The sequence below is a fragment of the Prinia subflava genome, chromosome 4 (assembly GCF_021018805.1).
Source record: "Prinia subflava isolate CZ2003 ecotype Zambia chromosome 4, Cam_Psub_1.2, whole genome shotgun sequence".
NCBI lineage: Eukaryota > Metazoa > Chordata > Aves > Passeriformes > Cisticolidae > Prinia > Prinia subflava.
In genome coordinates this window covers 22,456,883-22,476,414 of record NC_086250.1, presented here as the reverse complement: position 1 = coordinate 22,476,414, position 19,532 = coordinate 22,456,883, and the positions used below count along the sequence as shown (strand labels likewise).

Here is a 19,532-nt window from a genome sequence, read left to right as displayed (position 1 = left end):
AAAACCATTTGATGAAAGAATGGGGTTTTTTCATGCTGATGAGACCAAGAACCAAGCCAGGGCAAGGTGGGACAGCACAGCTTGTCCAGGGAACATACAGTGATTACCTGTCCAACTTTGCCCCAAACACAAAAGCCACAAATGGTCACTGTGCAAATAAAAACAGGGAAGCTGAGCACTTCTGCTCAACTGTACAACAGACAGAGCAGTTTACTACCACAATCACTTGATTACAGGCCAAGTTTCCTTCCTTCTCCACCTTCAGCCCTTTTCCTCCCCTTTCAGGTCTTCAGTAACACAAACTTTTATATTGAACTGTGTTTCTGAGAAGCCAGCTGTCACAAACAGGTCAAAAAGGAAGGAAAGGAGAAAGAACTAATGTGTAAGCATATTGTGAAAATTGGTTATGAACAAGAAGGATGTGTAGTGCAGGAAGGGAGCTGTGGTCATGTTGAAGTCAACAGGACAAGCAGGGCAGAAGCAGGACAGCCCACTTGTGTGGTACCACAGCCCACAGTGAGGCAGAGGGACAAAAGGCATTAAGCTCAGACATAGCTGGGCTACCCAGCTCATCTTCATGATGTTCCACTGCTGCAAGAACTTGTGACAAACTCCCCCAGTCTGCCTCTGCTGTCAGGTGGTTTCTCTTCAGACTTTAATCACTGAGAAGTGATGGGAATTTCAGCTGCATGGTTTGCTACTCAACCACCTGATCTACGCAGTGCTCAGATCCTGATGATCTTGTGTAAAGTCCAGCGGACCATGTCATGACAAATCTAAAAAACACTTTGGCAAGACAAGATGGACCTTTGAAAGACAAAAAATGCTTTTGAGCACCTAAATATTTTACAGAACAGTCCAGAAGATCCCTGCCCCTGATCTACAACACAGCACTATAATTGAGTGAGGAACCAAATTCAAGCATCAGATTCATTGTCTCCAGCTTGACACAGTCTCTTTACTACAAAAACAAGGCTCTGAACTCAGGAACCTCTTGCACAGTCCTAAGCCACAGAGATGCTCAGCAGTATCACACACCTGAGTGATGCAGAAACTAGAATTGCATTTTCAGGATAGTTCAGCTGCACAGAACTATATGCAAACAAACACAGGCAGAAAGGAAGCCCACAGCACTTCCTCATCACTAAGTGACAGACTCTGGATGCCTGACAAACTCCCCTCCCCCCAGCAGTGCTCACGGGAAGCAAGAAGACTCTGTTCCAGAGCACAACTGCACTATAAATAATTCAAGGGACTGCTAAATTATGCAAAAGCAATCCCATCGTCCCCCTAGCCAAGCTGAATGCAGGTGTGGTCAACCCTTCCTCCAGAAGTTACTGCTAGATAGGGATTCTGAGGCCACAGAGGCTTTGTACCAACAGCACATATCTGAGAGCACACTGGCCACTTGCTCACAGCCAGGCCTGCACCGAGCAACGGCACGAGAGGAGGTATTTGGGGACACAGAGCTGATGGAGAAACAGTAGCTCCTTTAACCCACCTCTTCTCCAGAGACCTGACATGGCCCCAGGAACAAATGTAGAAAATCATGTCCCCTTCAAGCAAGGCTGCTCAGTAGGTCTTGCCTCCATGGATCGGATTAGCTGGCAAAAGCTGCAGCTGGGCAGCATTGGAACAGCAAGGCAGGGAAGAAAGGACTGCTGGGCAGGTGGCAAAGAGAAAAGGGAATAAAAAAATACTCTGGAGTGGTACAGAAGGAAGAGTTTTGCTAACACAAATAACATACAGGGAAGGCTAAGCTGAAAGCAGAGAGAAACACAGTTGGTTCTGCTGTCCCAATCCTCTGTCTTTGGGAAATCCTGCTTCCCTGAATATCAGGGCTTCCAAAGTTTCCCTTGGAAATGGGGTCATTAAGCAACAGAGTGAAGCTCATGCTGATCACTCCAGGGCACCACTGTCCTCATTCACCCTGCCCTTTGCTCTGCCTCAGAGCCAGCCCTCACACTACAAGCTCCACGAAAACACAACTTCCTCACACACAGTGAGCACCATGCACTCCCAGCCCCTACAGCCAAATCCTTCTTCCAAAACACTATCTTTCCTAGCTGCTGCAGCCTTCAAGATCTGTCTGTGCCCAACGTGCTCAGCCAGCACAGGCCTCCATCCTCCTCCTTTTCCCTGCTGCCCAGATAGAGGTATCTGTGTTAGAAAAAGGAACAACTGAAAGCACTACCATAACCCTTTCTTCAGCCTCAGCACAACCAGCTTAAAATCGCAGGGCTCTAGCTTACCCTCCCCTTCTTAAAGGGCTCAATATCTAGAAGGGAAACTCCCTTTCATGATTCTTTGCCATGCTGTCTCCCTGGCTTTCTGTTCAGTTCCATGTCTGCACACCAAGACGGGATACCTGTGCTTAGTTCACAGGTTTCACAGCTGTGAGCCACTATGCAGCAGGGCTGATTTGCATTAGTCTCTCAAGTGTGCTCCAAACCTGCTTGCCACAGCTTTGCCATCATGCAAGAGATATGCAGCAATATCCCAAAATTAAAATTACCCCAATGCCTTGAAGAAGCCTTGAACAGTTTGAGTCTGCCTACTAACCCTAGGCCAACCTGTACAGATTTACACACTGAGGGGAAAACAGCATTCTGAGGGAAAGACAGCAAGGAGCTGGGATTATAGATTAGGCAGCAGATCAAGAAGAAGACAATATCTATGGTGAAAAGGGCTGCAGAACCCAAGCAGTGACCAGAAAATTATTGATAACCCCTGGCTAAGCACCCACACCCAGCCATTCTCCAGGATTTCTGAGACAGCTAGCAGCAAAGCAAGTACAGGAAGCATGGCACTTTGGTTGCTACTCTCCTGACAAGCCCCTGCATTTGCCACTGGGCACAGCACAGCCATGCTCCATACCTCAGTTTCCCCGTGTGGGAAATGTGAGACACTTTTCTGCTCTGGGTAAGGGCTTACCTAATTAAAAGATGCTTAATAGGTTGCTTCAGGGTCCTTGGAGAAAAATTCTGTCAAAATGCAGGACAGAGATAATCCTCAGAAAGAGAAGAAGCCACCTCTGCTTTTCTCTCTTCTGGTCAGCCACATCCACCTCTCCTCTTGCTTGCAATTTTTGCATTACAGGCTGAAAAAGATGTCTGGCAATGCAGAGTGTGGTCATACCCTGCAGCCACAGCTGATGTTTTGGAAGAAGCCTATTTAGACACAGGCGTCAGCACTCCCTAGGTGGGGAAACAAGGAACCTTAGAGTAAGTCACCAAGGTGCCTATTTATCTAGGGGGGTTATCTCGGTACAAAAGGCCAAGTCCCCAACAGCAAGCAGCTCACATAACTTTTGCTGTCCTAAAGCAGGGAATAATCACTTCCAAAATCACAGCTCTAGAACAAGCCCTTGCTGTTTGTAAGGCAGCCATCTCCCTTCGTGCTGCTTCTTCCCTCAGCCCTCCTGATGAAAGCTCAAAGTGCAGTGCTGCACTCCCTTTTGCCTATCAGCTCTATTGAGCAAGTTTCTGAGCACAAAAATACACCCGCCCTGCTACAGGTATTCAGAGATCTGAAGAGCAGGAGGTACCTGTTGTACTTCAAGAAGAGCTTTGGGAAGTAAAGGGTCTGCATGCCAAGGAAAACACAGAAGTCAGAAAAAGAAGGTAAAGGAATCATGTTTCTGCCTTCCTGAGATATGCAGCCAGAGTTTATTCCACAAGGGTGCATGCATAGAGTGCTTTTGTAAATCCTACACCCCTGCTCCAGCACACAGCATTTCTCTACACCTTCCCCTGGAGAAGGGGGAGCTCACCAGCTCTGTGACAGCAGCTCTGCCCTGGCCTCTGGCACAAGAAGCTGGTCCTGGCACCCCTCCCAGCACTGCTGCTGTGGCACAGCTCAGTCCTTGCGAGATGCTCACCTAATGCTATCAAAGCGCCCCAAACCTAACCTAAAACTGTCCACAATGCCAGGCTTGGCCCCTTCATGCAGCTGGGTCATGGCTCCTCGAGGCCAGCCTGCATCACTGACAGCATAGTCCACATGTGCACTGCAGTTACATCACTACCTTTCCAAGAACATCCAGGATGGGGAACAACAGGCATTCCTAAGACAACCCCCACATCTCCCTAGATTGCACTGCCCCATGTGCCTATCTTTCCCAAACATCAGATCCCACTGTAATATTTCATTGTAGCGTCCTGATGGCATTTTGTGGTACTGAAGTGCAGTCTGACCTTTTGTGCAGAACTGATGGGTGACAGTGGCAGAAAATACATGGGCACAATTACCCATACTTTTCTGCTTCTGTAATTAGAGCTGATAACATGGACCAGCCCTTTAAGGCAACTTCACTGACCTAAAGTCATGAAGACATCTCTTGTGCCAGTAAGTACGCTCTCTGCCTTCCTCTCCGCCAGAGTTACTGACATCTGTACCAGCCTTCGTTAGCACCACCTCCTCCAGCTACTTCCCACTGCTTGGGTCACAGACTGCAACAATGTACAAAGGGCTCATTTTAGAGCAACTAACCCCACCTCAAACCTAATCGGCTGTTAGGAATGAATGCTGGCCCAGCTTGACCCATCTATTCATCACCAAACTCCCCCACTTCCTTCTTCCACCTTCATGATCCAGCACAGAGGCTGAGGTGGGGTAGGGGTGTCAATTTGTGACAGCAGGTGCACCTTAAAGATGCTGTTCTCAAGAGAGGAAGAAGCTCAGAAACAGCAAGCTGTAAACTCAGCTGTAGACCCTTCCATGAGACATAGTTTATCTATCTCTGCTTGCTGGCAGGTCAAAGCAAAGGAGGGACTGAGAGAAACTTGTCTATTCCGAGGTGCCCTTCACATACTGAACATGCACAACGACATCACATACACTGCCATGAACAATTGCCATACCCGTGACTCCTTACATGCTCCGCATTTATTGTGGGCATAAACTCAGCAAAAGTGCCTGTGCTCCATGGTAAGTGCATCCAGCAGGACCTGCATGCATTGCTACAGGCATCCAGCAAACAGCCACCCATGTTTGTCACACAAGCATCCCTCAAAGGCATGCAGTAAGCATGTTACATCAATCTGGCACAGCCCAGTGTCACACTGCACTTAGCCAGTTGTGCATGGGAGAAGTAGGAGAAAGGTAAACGCAAGGCACACAGGAAGCCCACAAGTATATAAACCTCACAGGTACGCCCCTCAGGCAAACACATCAAGTGTGTCTGTGCCTAGCCGAGGTTCAACAGGCTCTGTTCTCACTGCGCAGCCCAGCTAGCCTTGTCTCAGGTTGGGCACCAGTGCTTCAGGTTAGTTCATAGTTCCAAGCATCCACTGAAGCTAACATTCTGCAAGTACACTATTGTCCACCCAATCTTCCTGACCTCCTTGCTAAGGCAACCCTTGTGTGCCACACAGGGAACTCTTTTTCCCATCTTACCAGCATTTGCAGGGAGGAAGGAAAGCAAGCAGGCAACTCAGCTACCAAAACCACTTCAGAAGCAAGAGTGTGGAGGGTGCCTCCAAAGGAGGTGAGCCACAGCAGCACCTGGGACCGAAGGTATACTAGACAAAAAGCAGCTAGGCCACCAAGTTAGGAACTGGGCAACAAAACACACCTGCAGCTAGCCAGACTCCATCCCCTTTCCTAAGGATACAATTGCTGTATCCAGGGTGTTAATAAACAAGCTATGCAGATATAACTGAATCCTCAAAGGGAGGAATGATTGCCATGGATTTTTTACCCCTACTACAAAATCACCTGAGGGTGGAGAGGAGCTATAAATCTTTGTGGGACTTTTACAACATGCAGTAGAAGAGTCTACAGCTTCACTCCTCTTCTGCAGTTTGCAATGGCTTTCATTCTATGCTTGTTTCATAGTGCTATAGCAGGGCTGGACACTCCCTCCCTAGCAATAGCTCAAAGGACTGCTCTTCTCCCACTCTAGCTGCAGCAACAGAAACTTGCCAGTGCTTCCTAAATCACAGGTGCCAGCTGGACTTAAACATCACTGCTGCAGGGGGGACCCACAGCTGCAGGGGGGACCCACAGAGCACAAAAAACGCCCTTTGGGGAGGGAACCTGAAAAGTCCCTGCTGACTCACACTCTGCCAAGGTGAGGGACACAGCGGCAAGAGTAGGCAGGAATTTGAAATTCAGTTTGCAAAGGCTTGGGGGTTCCTGGTGACTCAAGTCATATTTATTAGCAGAGGTGCCAGCAAGCGTTTTCATAGGCTTGAACTTCCTGTTAAAGGAGAGAGATTTGGAATGAACTGGAGGGTTGTTCTATAGGAGGTGAGTAGCTCAGCACCCACACTGCATTCTGGAGATAGGGCAGGCAGGCTCCTGACCCAAGCTCTACCCTAGGACGCAAAGGAGAAATGCAAGACCCCACCATCATTTCTGGGAAATAGGCAGGGTTCCCGTGTGACCCAGGCTCGAGGAAACACAGCATGTGGAAATCCCCGAAGGAAAACTACGAGCTGAAGCACTGCGAGAAGCTGATCTCCATCCCGCGCCACGCTCCCTCCCTTGCTAAGCTGTCTGAGGAAGTCTAGAGCTGCAGCAGATACCTTGTTCCCCATCAACCCTATCACGTTCGCCCCGGGGGCAAAACTCTCGCAAGGACTGAGGTACACCAATTTGTATTACTCCGACAGGACATACAGCTATTCCAGCCCACAAACAACCCGAGAGCTCAGCACCAGTGGGGACAACTTGGGTGCCTGCGTTCCTTTGCGGCCGGCCCCGAACGGGGAGACTGCAGCCATCCGACATGGAGACAGAGCAGAGGGGACGTTTGACGATACACGTTTATTTGTATGGATGTTTTCCCTCCCACGCACGCACTCCTGTTACTCCTTCTCGCTTGCTGCAGGCTTGGCACGCATCCCCAGCCCGTGCCATCCTTGCAAGCCGAACCCGGGCAGCAGATGGGCCTTGGCTGCAGTGCCCCGGCTGAAGGGAGGGTGCCTCCATCCCCGGCGAGCCCTCCGCTGCGGGTAGGGGGCTGGCAGCATCGCCTCCTCCCCACAGCCGATGCTGCTCCCTAGCAGGGGATGCCGGGATTATTGGGGGGGCGGGGGGGCGGGAGTGGGGAAGAATAGGGATAGAATAAAAAAAATAGCACTAATATAAATAAATAAGGAGAGCGAAGGTGCGGGCTTGGTGGGGGAAGCCTCTCCAGCACCGCTCGCAGGGGATGACGCCGCACCCCCGGGCCGAGGCACAACTTGCAGGTGGCGACAGCGGCGGGGAGGACGGACCGATGGGGGTCCCGCCGCCGCTGCCCGCAGCCCCGGGGCGGCTCCCCCGGGGCGTGCTCTGCCCGCCGCCCTAGCCCCGCTGCCCGTTCGCTCACTCACTCACCCCCGGCCGGCGCAGTGTCGGTGCCCGCCGGGCCCCAGGCGGGGCGAGGCTGCCGCTCGCCCCCGGCCCGCCCGCCGCCCCCCGGCATGGCTCGGCGCCGGCCGAGGCGAGGCGACAGGCGAACCCGGAGCCCGCAGCCCCCCGCCGCCTTCCTCCGCCTTCTCCGCCTCGGAGCGGCCCGGCACCTCCTCCCAGCCGCGGGAAAAGATGCGCTACGCTGCAAAGCCGCGGCGAGCCGAGCCCCGCCGGCAGCAGCGAGCAGGGCTGCAGCAGCCCCTTTTGTGCCGCCCTCACTGCCTGTCTCCTCCCCCGGCGAGCCTGCCCGCCCCTCCGGGCCGCCGCCGCGGGCTGCCCGCCCCCAGGGGCACGGCACGGCCGCCCCCCGCCTCCCGCACAAAGGAGCGCCGCGGATGGCGGGCGGACGGGCGGGGTGTGCGGGGTTGGGCTGTCGAGCGGGCTGCGTTAGTGAATGCCGGGCCAGGCGGTGACCCCCCGAGGATGCTGCGGAGCCGAAGCAGAATCGCTGTGCCGCCCGCAGCCCCGCGGCAGAGCCGCCCTCTCAGCATCTCTCCCCGCGCCCCGGGGGGCGAGCGAGGGCGGGAGCACTCGCTGTTTGGCGGGAGGGAGGCGAGGCGAGGTGGGGATGCGTGAGCTGCCTTGCCCGGCGACATCAGGAAGTTTTGCTGCTGTGCCAGAAATAGAACCTGCGTCTGCTGACTCCCGGTCGTGCACCCTAACCGCAAAAGCTACCTTTTCCTCAATTCAACTTTTCCCTGCCTTCTTCCACATTGGGCCCATTTTTGGGAAGGAAAACAAAGCCAAGCGAAACCATAACACCGCCACCCCCTCTCCCCTCGCTGAACCGCACTGCTACAAACATGCCGTAACACAACCTTGGGACCTCACTCCTTGCAGCCAAGAGCAAGCGAAAGGTCAAAGGAAGCAGAACTGAGTACACCCTTCCTCAGCATTTCATGGGAATTTGGAAAAGCAGCACATTGCAAACAAAGCCTTGGTGCCAACACCTCTCCAACTTGCCATTTATCATATGGGCACACTGGGCAGCTTGTGGGGAGAAGGTGAGAAGTAGCTCTGTCAAATTGCCACTGCCTCTTCTGAGCACTTGCAGCGTCCCAATGGGGATGCACAAGGGTCTGCTGCACGCTCTGATCTGGTGCCTGGCCAGCACCACAGAGGGTTTCCATGGGAAAGGGCGGCCTTAATTTTGAGTTTTAAGGCCAACATTGAGAACATGTCAGAGCTCAGGCAAAGAGACAGTGTAATTGAAGGGGAATTTTCCCCCCATGCAAACTCAGCTAGAAGGATGAGTAAAGACAGCCAGAGGTCAGCTGAGTATTGTAGAAGTATTGAGGGAAAGGAATGATGACATAGGAGGAAGACAATCGCACAGCAAGGGAAGTTCTCACAACATGAGGGAGGCCATTATGTGGCAGACACAATACCACACCAGCACAAGTCCTTGAGGATATTGAAAGGCTCCACCTCTATGACAGCAGTGTCATATTGGTGGGAACACACTGGGAAGACAACAACATCCCCATCTCTGGGGGTCCAGGATGAAGTTGTTCTCTGACAAGACTATGCTCTTCAAGACAGTCATGGGTCCCTAGCAGAGGATTGGTCTTGAAGGGAGTCCTCAGCTTGTACATCCCTAGGAAGAATTTGACAGTCATGATTCAACTTACATTGAGGTCCATGACGGCTTTTTTTTTTTTTTTTTTGCGGGTTTGGTTTGTTTTTTTTTGAGATGGCTGGCAAGTGACGGCATTAGTCTGGCATATGTGGGTGATTTCAGCTCTGGGAGTATAAATCCAATTAGGGATGGGCAGCCATCACCAATTCCTTTCCCCCAGCCAGCAAACACCCATCACAGCGGGGATGGTTGCCACTAACAGGAAGAAAACATCACTATTTCAGATCTCTTTTGCTCATAAAATATTATCCCTCTGCTTCAAATATTAGCCCTGGGGTGATGTGAAGACAGCTAACACTTCTCCATGTTAATATGATAAAACTGAAGCCTTATGGGCTCACCCAGAGATTGCAAATGTTCAAGAGCATCAGACCACAAACCTAGAGGTAGAATAACATCCTGTGCACAGAATGGCATTTGCAATACCACAGCTCCTTGGTCTCGTGACAGTATTTGCCACGCTTGATACTCCTCACAACAGAGACAGGCTCCTGCATCCTCCCTGAGGTGTCTGCCCCTTTCCTACACTATGCAACAATGTGAAGGGGAATGTGGGATTTTAGCTTCACCTCTGAATATTTGTCTGAGGAAAGACAAGATTTTGCTCATCTTTCCTGAGCTAACCACAGACCATAATGATGCAGAAGGCTGTTGTTTCAGCCTGTGCTAGTACACTGCCAGATGCAACAGCATGCTATCTCCTTCACACCACTGTAACTGCATCTGTACCTCCTCTAAAGGGGGACCTGGTTTCCAAAGCCATGTGATTCTGGGTTTGTAGGTCCAGACACAGAAGTTGGGGGCGTTTATATATTTTTATTAATGGTGTTAGGTGCTTTGATGGCACCAGAGTGAGGTTGTAGTCTTAGATGTAGTATCCAAGCACCTCATGATTTCTAATTTACTCAGTCATCATCCCTTCTCCTAAAGGTAAAACCCCAGACCTTTGGCACTGTTTTACATAAAAGAAACAGAAGATTAGAAAGGTTATGTGATTTACTGGAGGCCAAACAGAGAGGTTCTGGTAAGGTAGAAAATTTACTACGGATCTTGAATTAGCACTGTAACCATTGCTCTCTGTGGTGCCTTTTCACTCTGTTTTGCGTACTTCAGTTTGAGGCATGCTGGACAAGCTCCCCTGGGATAAGGAGTCATTTTTAGCCTGATTCCTTACAGAAATGAAGGTCTCACAATCATGTTGTCTATCTGCCTGTCTATCAGCTGCCCACAATATAATTTGAATCCACTGGCCAATTTCAACCCAGCAACAAGGAAGGGATTTGACAGCAAAACAATTCAGATGAGCTCCATGATGAGCCAAAAGAGGGAAAGGAAGAGGCGAAGGAAGAGAATGCTCATGTGTGCCTGTGGGCTGCATGGCATCCAAACAGCACTTCTGGCATGGTATGTGATGCTTCCAGCCCCTCTCTGGGGCAAGAGAGAGGGATTGAGCTCAGGTCAATGTGTGGGGCTGGTAAAGCCAGGAAGTAGCTGAGCACACTGCAGGGATGTCCTGGGCATGCAGCAACCCCAGGCATGAATGTAGCAGAGTTGATCATCCTGCCGCTGGCAGAGCAACTTCTGCTCTCCACACTCCCTAACCCCCGCGGGCTGCTCTTCCGGGGAAAACAGCCGATTAACATGTGCAATGAGTTAACCTTCAATGGTCTAAAAATCCAAACGTCTGCAGGCAAATGAATTCTAATGGAAGCAGCAAGCCACAGCTGAGCCTGTTTACTAACTGAGACGCTTTTGTGTTTGCAGCTGAAGCCAAGGTGGTGCTCTCAGTCCTGTGACAATTTGCATCTCTCCACTCCATGCTTCTGCCTTGCCAGGTACAAGGCTTTGAAGCAAAATATTGTTCTATGTGGGTTCTTTTCTTATATTTTGGTAGCCATGATCTGTGATGTGCCCTATTTTCTTTGTTTTGGGCAGTGCCAAAAGTGGCAAGATGGTGTGGGCAAGAGCCTCCAGGCAGGATGTTGGGCTTTACAAACCCAGCAGAGGTGGTAGCTCCAACCTGCCAGCCAAAGGCAGGGGATGGAAGGGCCCTTCTCCATCACTTCTGGGTGAACCTTTGCACCCAAGGGGATGTGCTCAGTTGCTATTAGGTAACTTTTCTTCACCCTGTGGTTAATGCTGATAAGTGACTCTTGGTCTCTGTGTGTGCAATTCACTGACATTTGGTTAACTCCTTCACCCTGAGTTACAGAGCAGAGTTAATGGTGGCAGAGCCAAACTTTCACTGTCGCCCTTTCTCCAGAAGATCACCAAAAGGTCACGTCTTTCCCCCTCCTTTGGAATTAGAGTCCTTTTAATGCCCTTGGGAGCTAGACTCTGCAAACAAAGTCCTCCTTTGAGCCAACCAGTCTTGAAATCCAATGCCCTTGTTCACTTTGCACTGCTGGTGGCAGGGAGGGAAACAACAAAGTGACATTTCTATCAGTCACAATGCAAACAGCATGAGAATGATATTTATCTCCTTCTTGAGTGCTCAGAGGCCTTGTATCTGAAGAAAATTATAGTCACTGGCAATCACCATTTTCAGCAATCAGGCTGTAGTTGAGCAAGTGGGAAGATGAACAAGTGCTGGTATAAATACTCAGGGACTAACCCTAATAGCAGGATCCACCCAGAAAAGATGCCTTGTGTGCAACAGAAACAAACAAATGCCTTTAAGCTTGCACTGGTGTTAAGTAACATAAAACTTTGCCAGATAAGGACTGTTTTCTCTCATTTAGGGGTTTCTGGCAGCCCTGCTCCTTGGATTATTTGCTGAAATGCAAATAGCATTTGGCTATTTTTCAGTTTGCAATCATAAAGGCAAAGAGATTGAGTTTCATCCTCATCTCCTACTGTAGAACAATTCTGGGCAGCATGAAAAATCCAGTCTTTCTGCAGCTGGGAGGGCAAAGGAGGACAGTGGGCATGGAGACAAAGAGTGTTTGCTGCCACCAGCATCCTGACAGGCCCAGTTCACACCACATGTACCTGCTAATGCCTCTCCAGCCTGCAAACTCCTTAGCATGGAGCTATATTTTGTGGTAGAGTTTCAGCCCACTTAATGTATCAGAGTTTCCACCATTGCCTCTAAAAAACAACGGAAATGTAAATAATACCAAGTCAGTGGTGGCTTGTTGAAAAGGTGAAGCAAAAATTTGGTTTGGCAGCAACTGAATATGTTTCAACATAAGTTTGATAAAAAGCTCCACCGTAAAAAACAGAAAAAGCAAATGGCTTCAGAGGTATCTCTGCTGCAAGGCAGAGGAGTTTTTTAACAGGAGTTGAATATAAGCTCAGGGGACTGAGAATCCTGATGTCACTGCATGCTCCTGTTCTGAATCACCTACTCTGAGTATGACAGCAAACTCTTCTTGTGGAAGAAATCCTGCCTGGCTGGGTGTTTTCTGGTGTCTTCCCCTCAGGAGCAACAGCAAACAGAAAAGGAGAATGATGTCTGCTTTCATTTCTCTAGTTCTTTTCACTGTTTGAGCTTTGGTTAGCCTGCACTCTCTGGAGTGCAGGGGGTGAGGAACTGCCAGCTCTCCCAGTGATGGACGCATGAGCCAACAGCTAATCACTATTTGGCTTTGGAAACCAGATAAGGCAGAGGATTTTTTTTTCCCAGTGTCCAGAACTGGACAAAGCAAAGGTGAAGGTGAAGTCAAAAGGAACATCTCTCTGTGAATGATGCAACTATAGGGAGTGGAAGGATTCTGGGAACAATGCTAGACGCCATGTGTACCCCAAAGAAATAGCTGGGAGCCCTGGGGGTACACAGAGCTGTTGTTGTAGTCAAGGAGAGGCAGATGACCTCTTGGAGGGAGGCAGTTTTCTCTTTCTCTCCTTCACAAGGCTGGGTTTTGCTCTTCACAGTTGAGTGTTAATTTGCTTCTGCAAATATAATTATCACAACATGAGAGGGGAAAAAAATGGAGAAAAGTGAACTTCACTTCTCTCTCCACATGCAGCACCTGCAGCTATCACCTGTCACCCCTCTCCAGTCCCTGGTTCGCAGTTTTGCAGACACTCTGTGTTTCTCCTCACTAAACCAGGGTCAGGTTAAACTGACCCATCTCCCCATGCTTCCCTGGGCCTGCTGCCTCCCCAGCTCATGTGCTTCTCTTATCCCCCCTTGCTACAGTTCTGGCATGCTGGGAGCTCCCAAATGAGAACTGAAAAGTACCATGGAGAAGGGAGGGGCAAAAGCAGTTTTCTCATTTGCCACTAGGATATAGTTTCCAAATCCTCTAAAATGGAGCTGTGCCATCAGAAAAGGAAGTCTTGGTCCCATGGAGGCACTGAGGGGGAAGACAAGATCATTGCATGCTCTCTCCGGCCTTGCTGTCCTCAATCCTCACTGCAGGGCCTCTTCCAGACCTGAATTCCAGCACCTACATGTCAAGTTACTCACTGGTCACAGTATCTCTAGGCATATTCCCTCCCAGCATTGTCCCAGGCAGTAACCACAGCCAAGACGGGGGTTTGTTGAGAAATGCTTTCTTTCAACAGCCCATCCAGTGCAGCACCAGCCATGTGACACACATGAGATGTGTGTCAGAGTCACTTCACCAGCATGGGCAGGAAGGAAAATGGCATGCTGGGGTGTCTTTTTGTCTGGTAGCCATAATATGGAGGAGTTTTACTTTGCTGTTTGCATTCATTCTGGATGAATCTTCACCTCCATCAGCTGCTGGAGTGCCCCCTGGTGTGTCTGATGCTGCCCATATCCAGCACCCACAGAGGAGAAAAAGCCCTGGTGCCACAGCACTGTAGTGGCATGTGCCTCTGACCTAGACCCTGGTGCTGATCTCAGTGATTAATGTAGTCAGTACCTTCTGGGGCTGAAGGAGAAAATTCAGGGAAATGCGGGAAGGTGCTGTCAGAGTGGACGTGGTCAAATCCCAGAGCCCACATCCTCCCCACGATGTGAAGCCTGAGCCATAGCAGGACTCTCACGTGTACCTGCAGCTCAACTGTTTGGCTGCAAAGCGCTGGCTGAGCGGTAGTGTTCAGCTTGCAGCAAGAGGGATGCCAAGAGCTGCTCGGGCAGCACATGAGTGAGATAGTCATGGAGACACGGATGGAAAACAGTGAGAGAAACCACAGGAAGCTCCCTGTGGCATGGTGAAGCAGCAGTTAACTCTTCCATGCATGCTGTGGGGGTCTAAAGTGTTCACCAGCAGCAGGAAAGATTTACCTTGGGGCACCCAGGAAGGGACACTCGCTGGGCCTTTTCTGTTGGAGATGGGGGTGTTGGCCAGGACCAGGCAGGCTCACCTCCACCTGTGAATTTTCTCTGGCTGCCTGTTTGCTTGGGGATGGCCCCAACACCTCTGAATTGTGACTTTTCCTCTTTTAAATCAGAGACAGGAGAAACACATTGAACCATAGCCATCCCCATACACTTGCAGAATTGCTCCTGAAACAATGTTTTCTGGAGTTAGCTTTGAAACATTCCCTATGGTGTGGTTTTCACCACAGCCTCCCTGAAAGTACATCTTTGCCTTGAGGGTCTCAGCAAGGTGCCAGTCCAGCCACCCCTTCTGCTTTCCCTTGCCCTCCCCTCTTAGGCCTTGATGTTGATCTGATTCCTTGATTTGGCATCTTTTTCAGCATCTTTTCTTGTCTTGTTGTGAACACATCTATCAAAAAGCCACAGGCTGGACTTTAAACCACCCAGACATGTAGAGACATGGCAAGTGGATTTGGGAAGGGGGTGAGGGTAGGGCCAGAAGTCCTGCAGCCCCTGATAAGCACAGCCCCATGCCAGGTGAGGCTGGCTCACATTGCAGCTGGCCTCCCCTGGGAGCATAACAGCTGCTGCTCCCCTCACCTTCCCCCATCCAACCTCCAACATAGGCAAAGGCACCATGGAACTTGTAGCCAAATGAGTTAAACTGCTGCTGCCTGAATCGGTTTTGACTGGGGCCAGATTGATTTTCCTAGCCCCTGTGACTGATTCAACCATGTCCAAATGGGAAACAGTAAAGAAATCAGGCTTGAAACCATTTTTATTGTAACCAGTACCAGCTGCATGCATTGATAAGGCCTTTGATAATATTGTGGAGAGGAGTTATCAGTGTTGGGTGAGGCTGTCTTGAAGGTACTGCTCCTTCACCATGGGTAGAGGGGAGATGGACACAGGTACCACCACCCATAAGACATCCCTTACAGGTAGTGAGCAGCCAAGGCAGCGCCATGGGGGGCAGCAACCAGGACATGAGGGAGACCTCAGCCTGCCCCACACTGTCCTGGCAGGTTTCTTGCCTCAGCCCTGCTCGCACCTCTGTCATACCAACCCACAACTCCTCCACCCTCGGCAAAGATGGGGACACAAAGCAGATAGCTGCCTTTATATCCAATAGCTGCCTTTCCCTTCAAAGGGGACACCCAAGGAGGGGATTGTTGATTGTTGTCTGTGTCTGGAACTGGCAACTACAACACATGGGCCATTTGCTGTCCCCTTATGTGTCTGTCCTATCTACGTCTCATTGTATTGCTCTTTCCTGAAGTACTTGTGAGATACAGAGGCATCCCAGATAGAACCATTTCAACTGTCTTGGGAGGGGTGACAGGCACAGGCAGGAAAGCCAACAGAACCACCGTCCGCAGGACTACTCTGACACTGCAGTCTCTTAGCTGGCAAATTTTGGCTGCATTGGCTTAATCATGATGCTCTCCTGGGCTGCACTGAGTGAACCACACGTGTGAGGCATGAACCGGATCAGCTCTCTCAGGCTCATTAATGTGGCTGAACCATTAAACCCTGCTTGGGGTGATGGTTTATTGCAGGGCTAATGGGGCTGTGCTGCCACGAGCTGCACACTCTGCCTGGCCTGGCACGCTCTCACAGAGAACCGCAGTCCCTGCCTGCATGGGGGCTTGCCCCATAGAGTTCTCAATGAAATCTTGCTCATCTTCCAAGCAGGACAGATTCCCAACTGCCCAGAAACACAAAATTCAGAAAGCAAAACAAGACCTGGAAAGGAAATAACACTGAAAGATCTGATTGCATCTGAGCTACCTGCAGCTGAGCAGGGTTAAAAGGTAATTGCGCCTGACTTTCTGTCACCACCAGCCTCCTCAGGAGAAGGCTTGGCCTCCTCCTGGGCACTTTCAAAATTACTGGGTCAGCCAGTGACCTGTTTTGCCAAAGTGGCTCAGGTTAACCACAACCGTTTCATGGCCAGCCTTTGTTTGCCCAGCTCACGCTGCCTGTGCCAGTGCAAGCAGAGCTTCACGTGGGATGGTTGGCCAGCATCAATGCTGTCCTGGCCAGGGGAGAGGGAAGAAGCAGTGGCTTTATGTCAGGGTGCAGCTGCCAGCTGATCCCTGTGGGTCAGTTAGGGATGCAAAGGAGGCTTTGGTAGGTTTGCATGCTCCAAAGTGCTATACAGAGCTGGCTTCATCTTGCCTCCTGGATGTGGTGCCACAATTAACTGCTGTGCTTGGGGTACCTCCATGGGACGAATGCAAAAGAGGCTGCTGCATGTACCCCTCAGACAAGTTCCTGTGGGAGAAATACCTGGCCAGGAGCTTCCGTGTCAGCTCCTGTCAATCAGACAGCTCCCTGGTGGGGATGAGCTGGGGGTCAGGACGACAGAAGGTACTTCACCCAAACTCTTGCCCTCTGAGTGCATCACTCTGGCACTGCTGGGCTGCCACAGGGCCTGGAGTAGACTGAGGCATTTTCCAAGCCTGAGGTCATGTCACCAAAGAGCTCCTGAGTTTGCAGAGGGCTGTGTGCTCCCATTTGTGGTGTTCCTGCCCTGCCTGGAGAAGAGCTGAATGTGTGAGGACAGCATAGTGCCAGCACCAGAGAGGCACGTACAGGAGGAGCAGGGCAGTGCCCTGACCGGTGTCAGAGCAGAAGAGGGGGCTGGTGTCTCTGGATGCAGTGCTGTGTAACTTTAGCTCCAGGCCATCCCTATTTGTCTTTGCTTCTTGCATGTTGTGAATAGATATTAGCTCAAGCTCAATGGGCTCCACCGTAGGTCTTGGAACTAGATGATTCAAGCTGGGATTTCTTCTATATCTCGGGTTTCACGTGTTTTCTTTAGCTGCATTTTAATTGTTGGAGTTTCCTTTTTTGGTTCATGAGATGTTTTACCTAGGTGCCATTCCTTCACAGCTGTAAATATCCCAAATAAATCCCATTCCTGGATTATGTGGGGGTGAAGAGGAAGTGCCCTACAACATAATAGGTCAGGTTTTTATCACAAGTCTTCATCTGGAAAACCGTTGGGAATATGTCCATAGAAAATGTCTGGCACTAGTCTGGAAAACAACATATAATGTCAGCAGAGCCCTAAGGAGAGGAATGTAACACAGTTAAGCAAAGGCTGGATTAGGTTTAGCTCACCTTTACTTTCAGCTTCAACCAACAAACCTCTCCTCTGGCTGTAGCTGAGCTCAGGTCCTGCTCGTAATGGGAAACAAAATTCCACTTTCCCAACTGCCTGATTTTTTGAGGGTCATTCCTGACAGGCTACAGTAACCCTTGGGGTGTTTATATGTCCTGAGCCATGAGAGGCCAGGAAGAGACTGGTCCTATGTGAATTTGTCAAAACTTATGCAATAAATTCCCATTTCCTGCTGCTTCCTGCCTGACAGCCATTTGTCCTCACCAACTGCAGTAGTTCTGTTTGGACCATGCAGCAGAAGAGGGGCTAGAAGGTACCTCCAAAGTGGGTCCTGTATTTGGAGGACCCACCCCTCAAAACCAACACCTTTTCCTTCTGTGAGTCGGTGCTGGGAGCACTCCTGCCTTGCGAGGGGCCTTGTGCTTGGGCAATGAGAATGCTCAGAAGAGTTACTGACTTCTTCCCTCGGCACTTCTCCCATGCCAGGGCCAAAACTTCTCTGTCCCTGCTTACTACAGGGTGGAAAAAGCAGTAATACAAGTTGTGGGCGCTCCCTCTAAGTAGACTGCAGTGTGTTTGGACTGTCAGCCTGAGTTTCGCATGGCTGCATGGGGTCTGCATCCCACCCCGGAGCCTGCTGACTTGTCTGGGCAGGTACAGGTGTTACCGGCACTGTAATACCTCTAAGGACTGGTTTGACAGGCTGCTCCTGCCTTTTGCTAACTCTCACTCCCAAATTAACTTGGGGAAACTTGCCACTGGCTGCCCCATCTCACAGGTGCCCCAGAGCTGGGTTTCCCTGCTCTGCTTACACGCTGTTGGCCAAGGGCCAAAAAACTCTAGGAAGTTTAGGAGATTGATTGCTCTCCTTGCTGTTGGGCTGTTTCAACAGCATCTAATGTGATATCAGGAGGGTCACAGCCTGGGGGGGGCCAAGGATTGGCCCCATCCCCACGGGTCTCCCAAGAACCACCCATGCTATTGCATCTGACTTGGGAGACCATGGCAGGAGTGGAGGGCAGTGCACTCCTGGGGTCTGGAGGGTAAGCTGCCCCCTGCTTCCCCTACCATCCCTACTGTGCCCACCTCACAAAAGAAATCCCTCCTGAGGAAGGCAATGGGTAAGGGGGGCTCTGAATCCCCCTGTGCCTGAGGATGCTTTTGTCAGCCTGCTGGATCCTGGCTGATGGATGGCTGCAGGCAGCAAAATTGCGCAGCATCTCCATGCCAATTTAAATAAATAAATGAGCCTGAATGCTTCGCCTTGCAGAATGGCATCTCATTCAGCCGTTCAAACATCAAATACCTCAATTTGCGGAACTATTTCCCTTTCAAGTGTTCTTTTATTTTTCTTTTTACTTATTTAAACCTGTTTTTCCTGTAGTGAACAATCCTTGCACGTGAAAGCAGGCGGCTTTTAGATGTTGGTGGAGCTTTCCTCTGGACTGAGGGAGGGATCAGTAGACTCTTTAAAAAGATCTTCCCCAGCCCTTGCAGCTGGTGGGGATGCAGAGTGATGGTCTGTGGTTCAGTTTTAGTTTGAGTTCCCCAGGGCTGCCAGATTGTTCCCAGGAAGTTGGTTGCCAAGGCTGAGTAGATGTGATGGTGCTGAGGGGAAGCTCCTGCCCACCCGGGGCCAAGTAGCTGCTGTGGGAGCTACTGCTGGTGGCGGTTGCAGGCCCCTCCCCAGCCCTTATATGGGTCTTGGGAGCTGGAGAGTGGGAAGAACATGGGTGTGTCCAAATACCACAGGATGCCTTGAGGACAGACCAAGCTCAGGCCTGGTGATGTATTTAGCGTCAGTGGGATGGGGGAAATTGATGAGGTGGATAGAAGGGTGAGGAGATGATGTCTGTTGGCTGCATCTTCTCTACTGAGCCCCTTTCGTTTTTCTGGGAGCTCTGGGCCCTAGAAGTTGCAAAGAACTACTTGGATAAGCTACTTGAGGCACATCAGAGGCTGGAAGAACAGAACACAAATGGAAAGAAGCTGGCATTATTTTTGCCAAACACAAGAATATTAAGCAATCTAATTCATGTGTTTGAACACCTGGGCGTGATGCACAGCAGAGCTTCCACAGAAGCACCAGAGTTTCCCTGTGTATAATCTAAAACAAACATCATCTA

General features: G+C 50.5%; 1 protein-coding gene across 2 annotated transcripts in view; it reads right to left on the bottom strand.

Moving 5' to 3' along the window:
• The window catches only part of MIEF1 (mitochondrial elongation factor 1), a 40,742-nt gene extending 33,162 nt beyond the window's left edge, over nucleotides 1-7,580 (bottom strand). The window contains exon 1 of one of the 2 annotated variants that reach the window (XM_063395943.1): nucleotides 7,327-7,580. Coding sequence is in view for 1 of the 2 variants with exons in the window: in XM_063395945.1 (XP_063252015.1) it covers nucleotides 7,327-7,414 (88 nt within the window). In the remaining variant the exon portion in view is untranslated. The remainder of the gene's footprint in view (nucleotides 1-7,326) is intronic. The other variant, XM_063395945.1, reaches the window with a different exon arrangement.
• Between the last annotated feature and the right edge of the window lie 11,952 nt (nucleotides 7,581-19,532).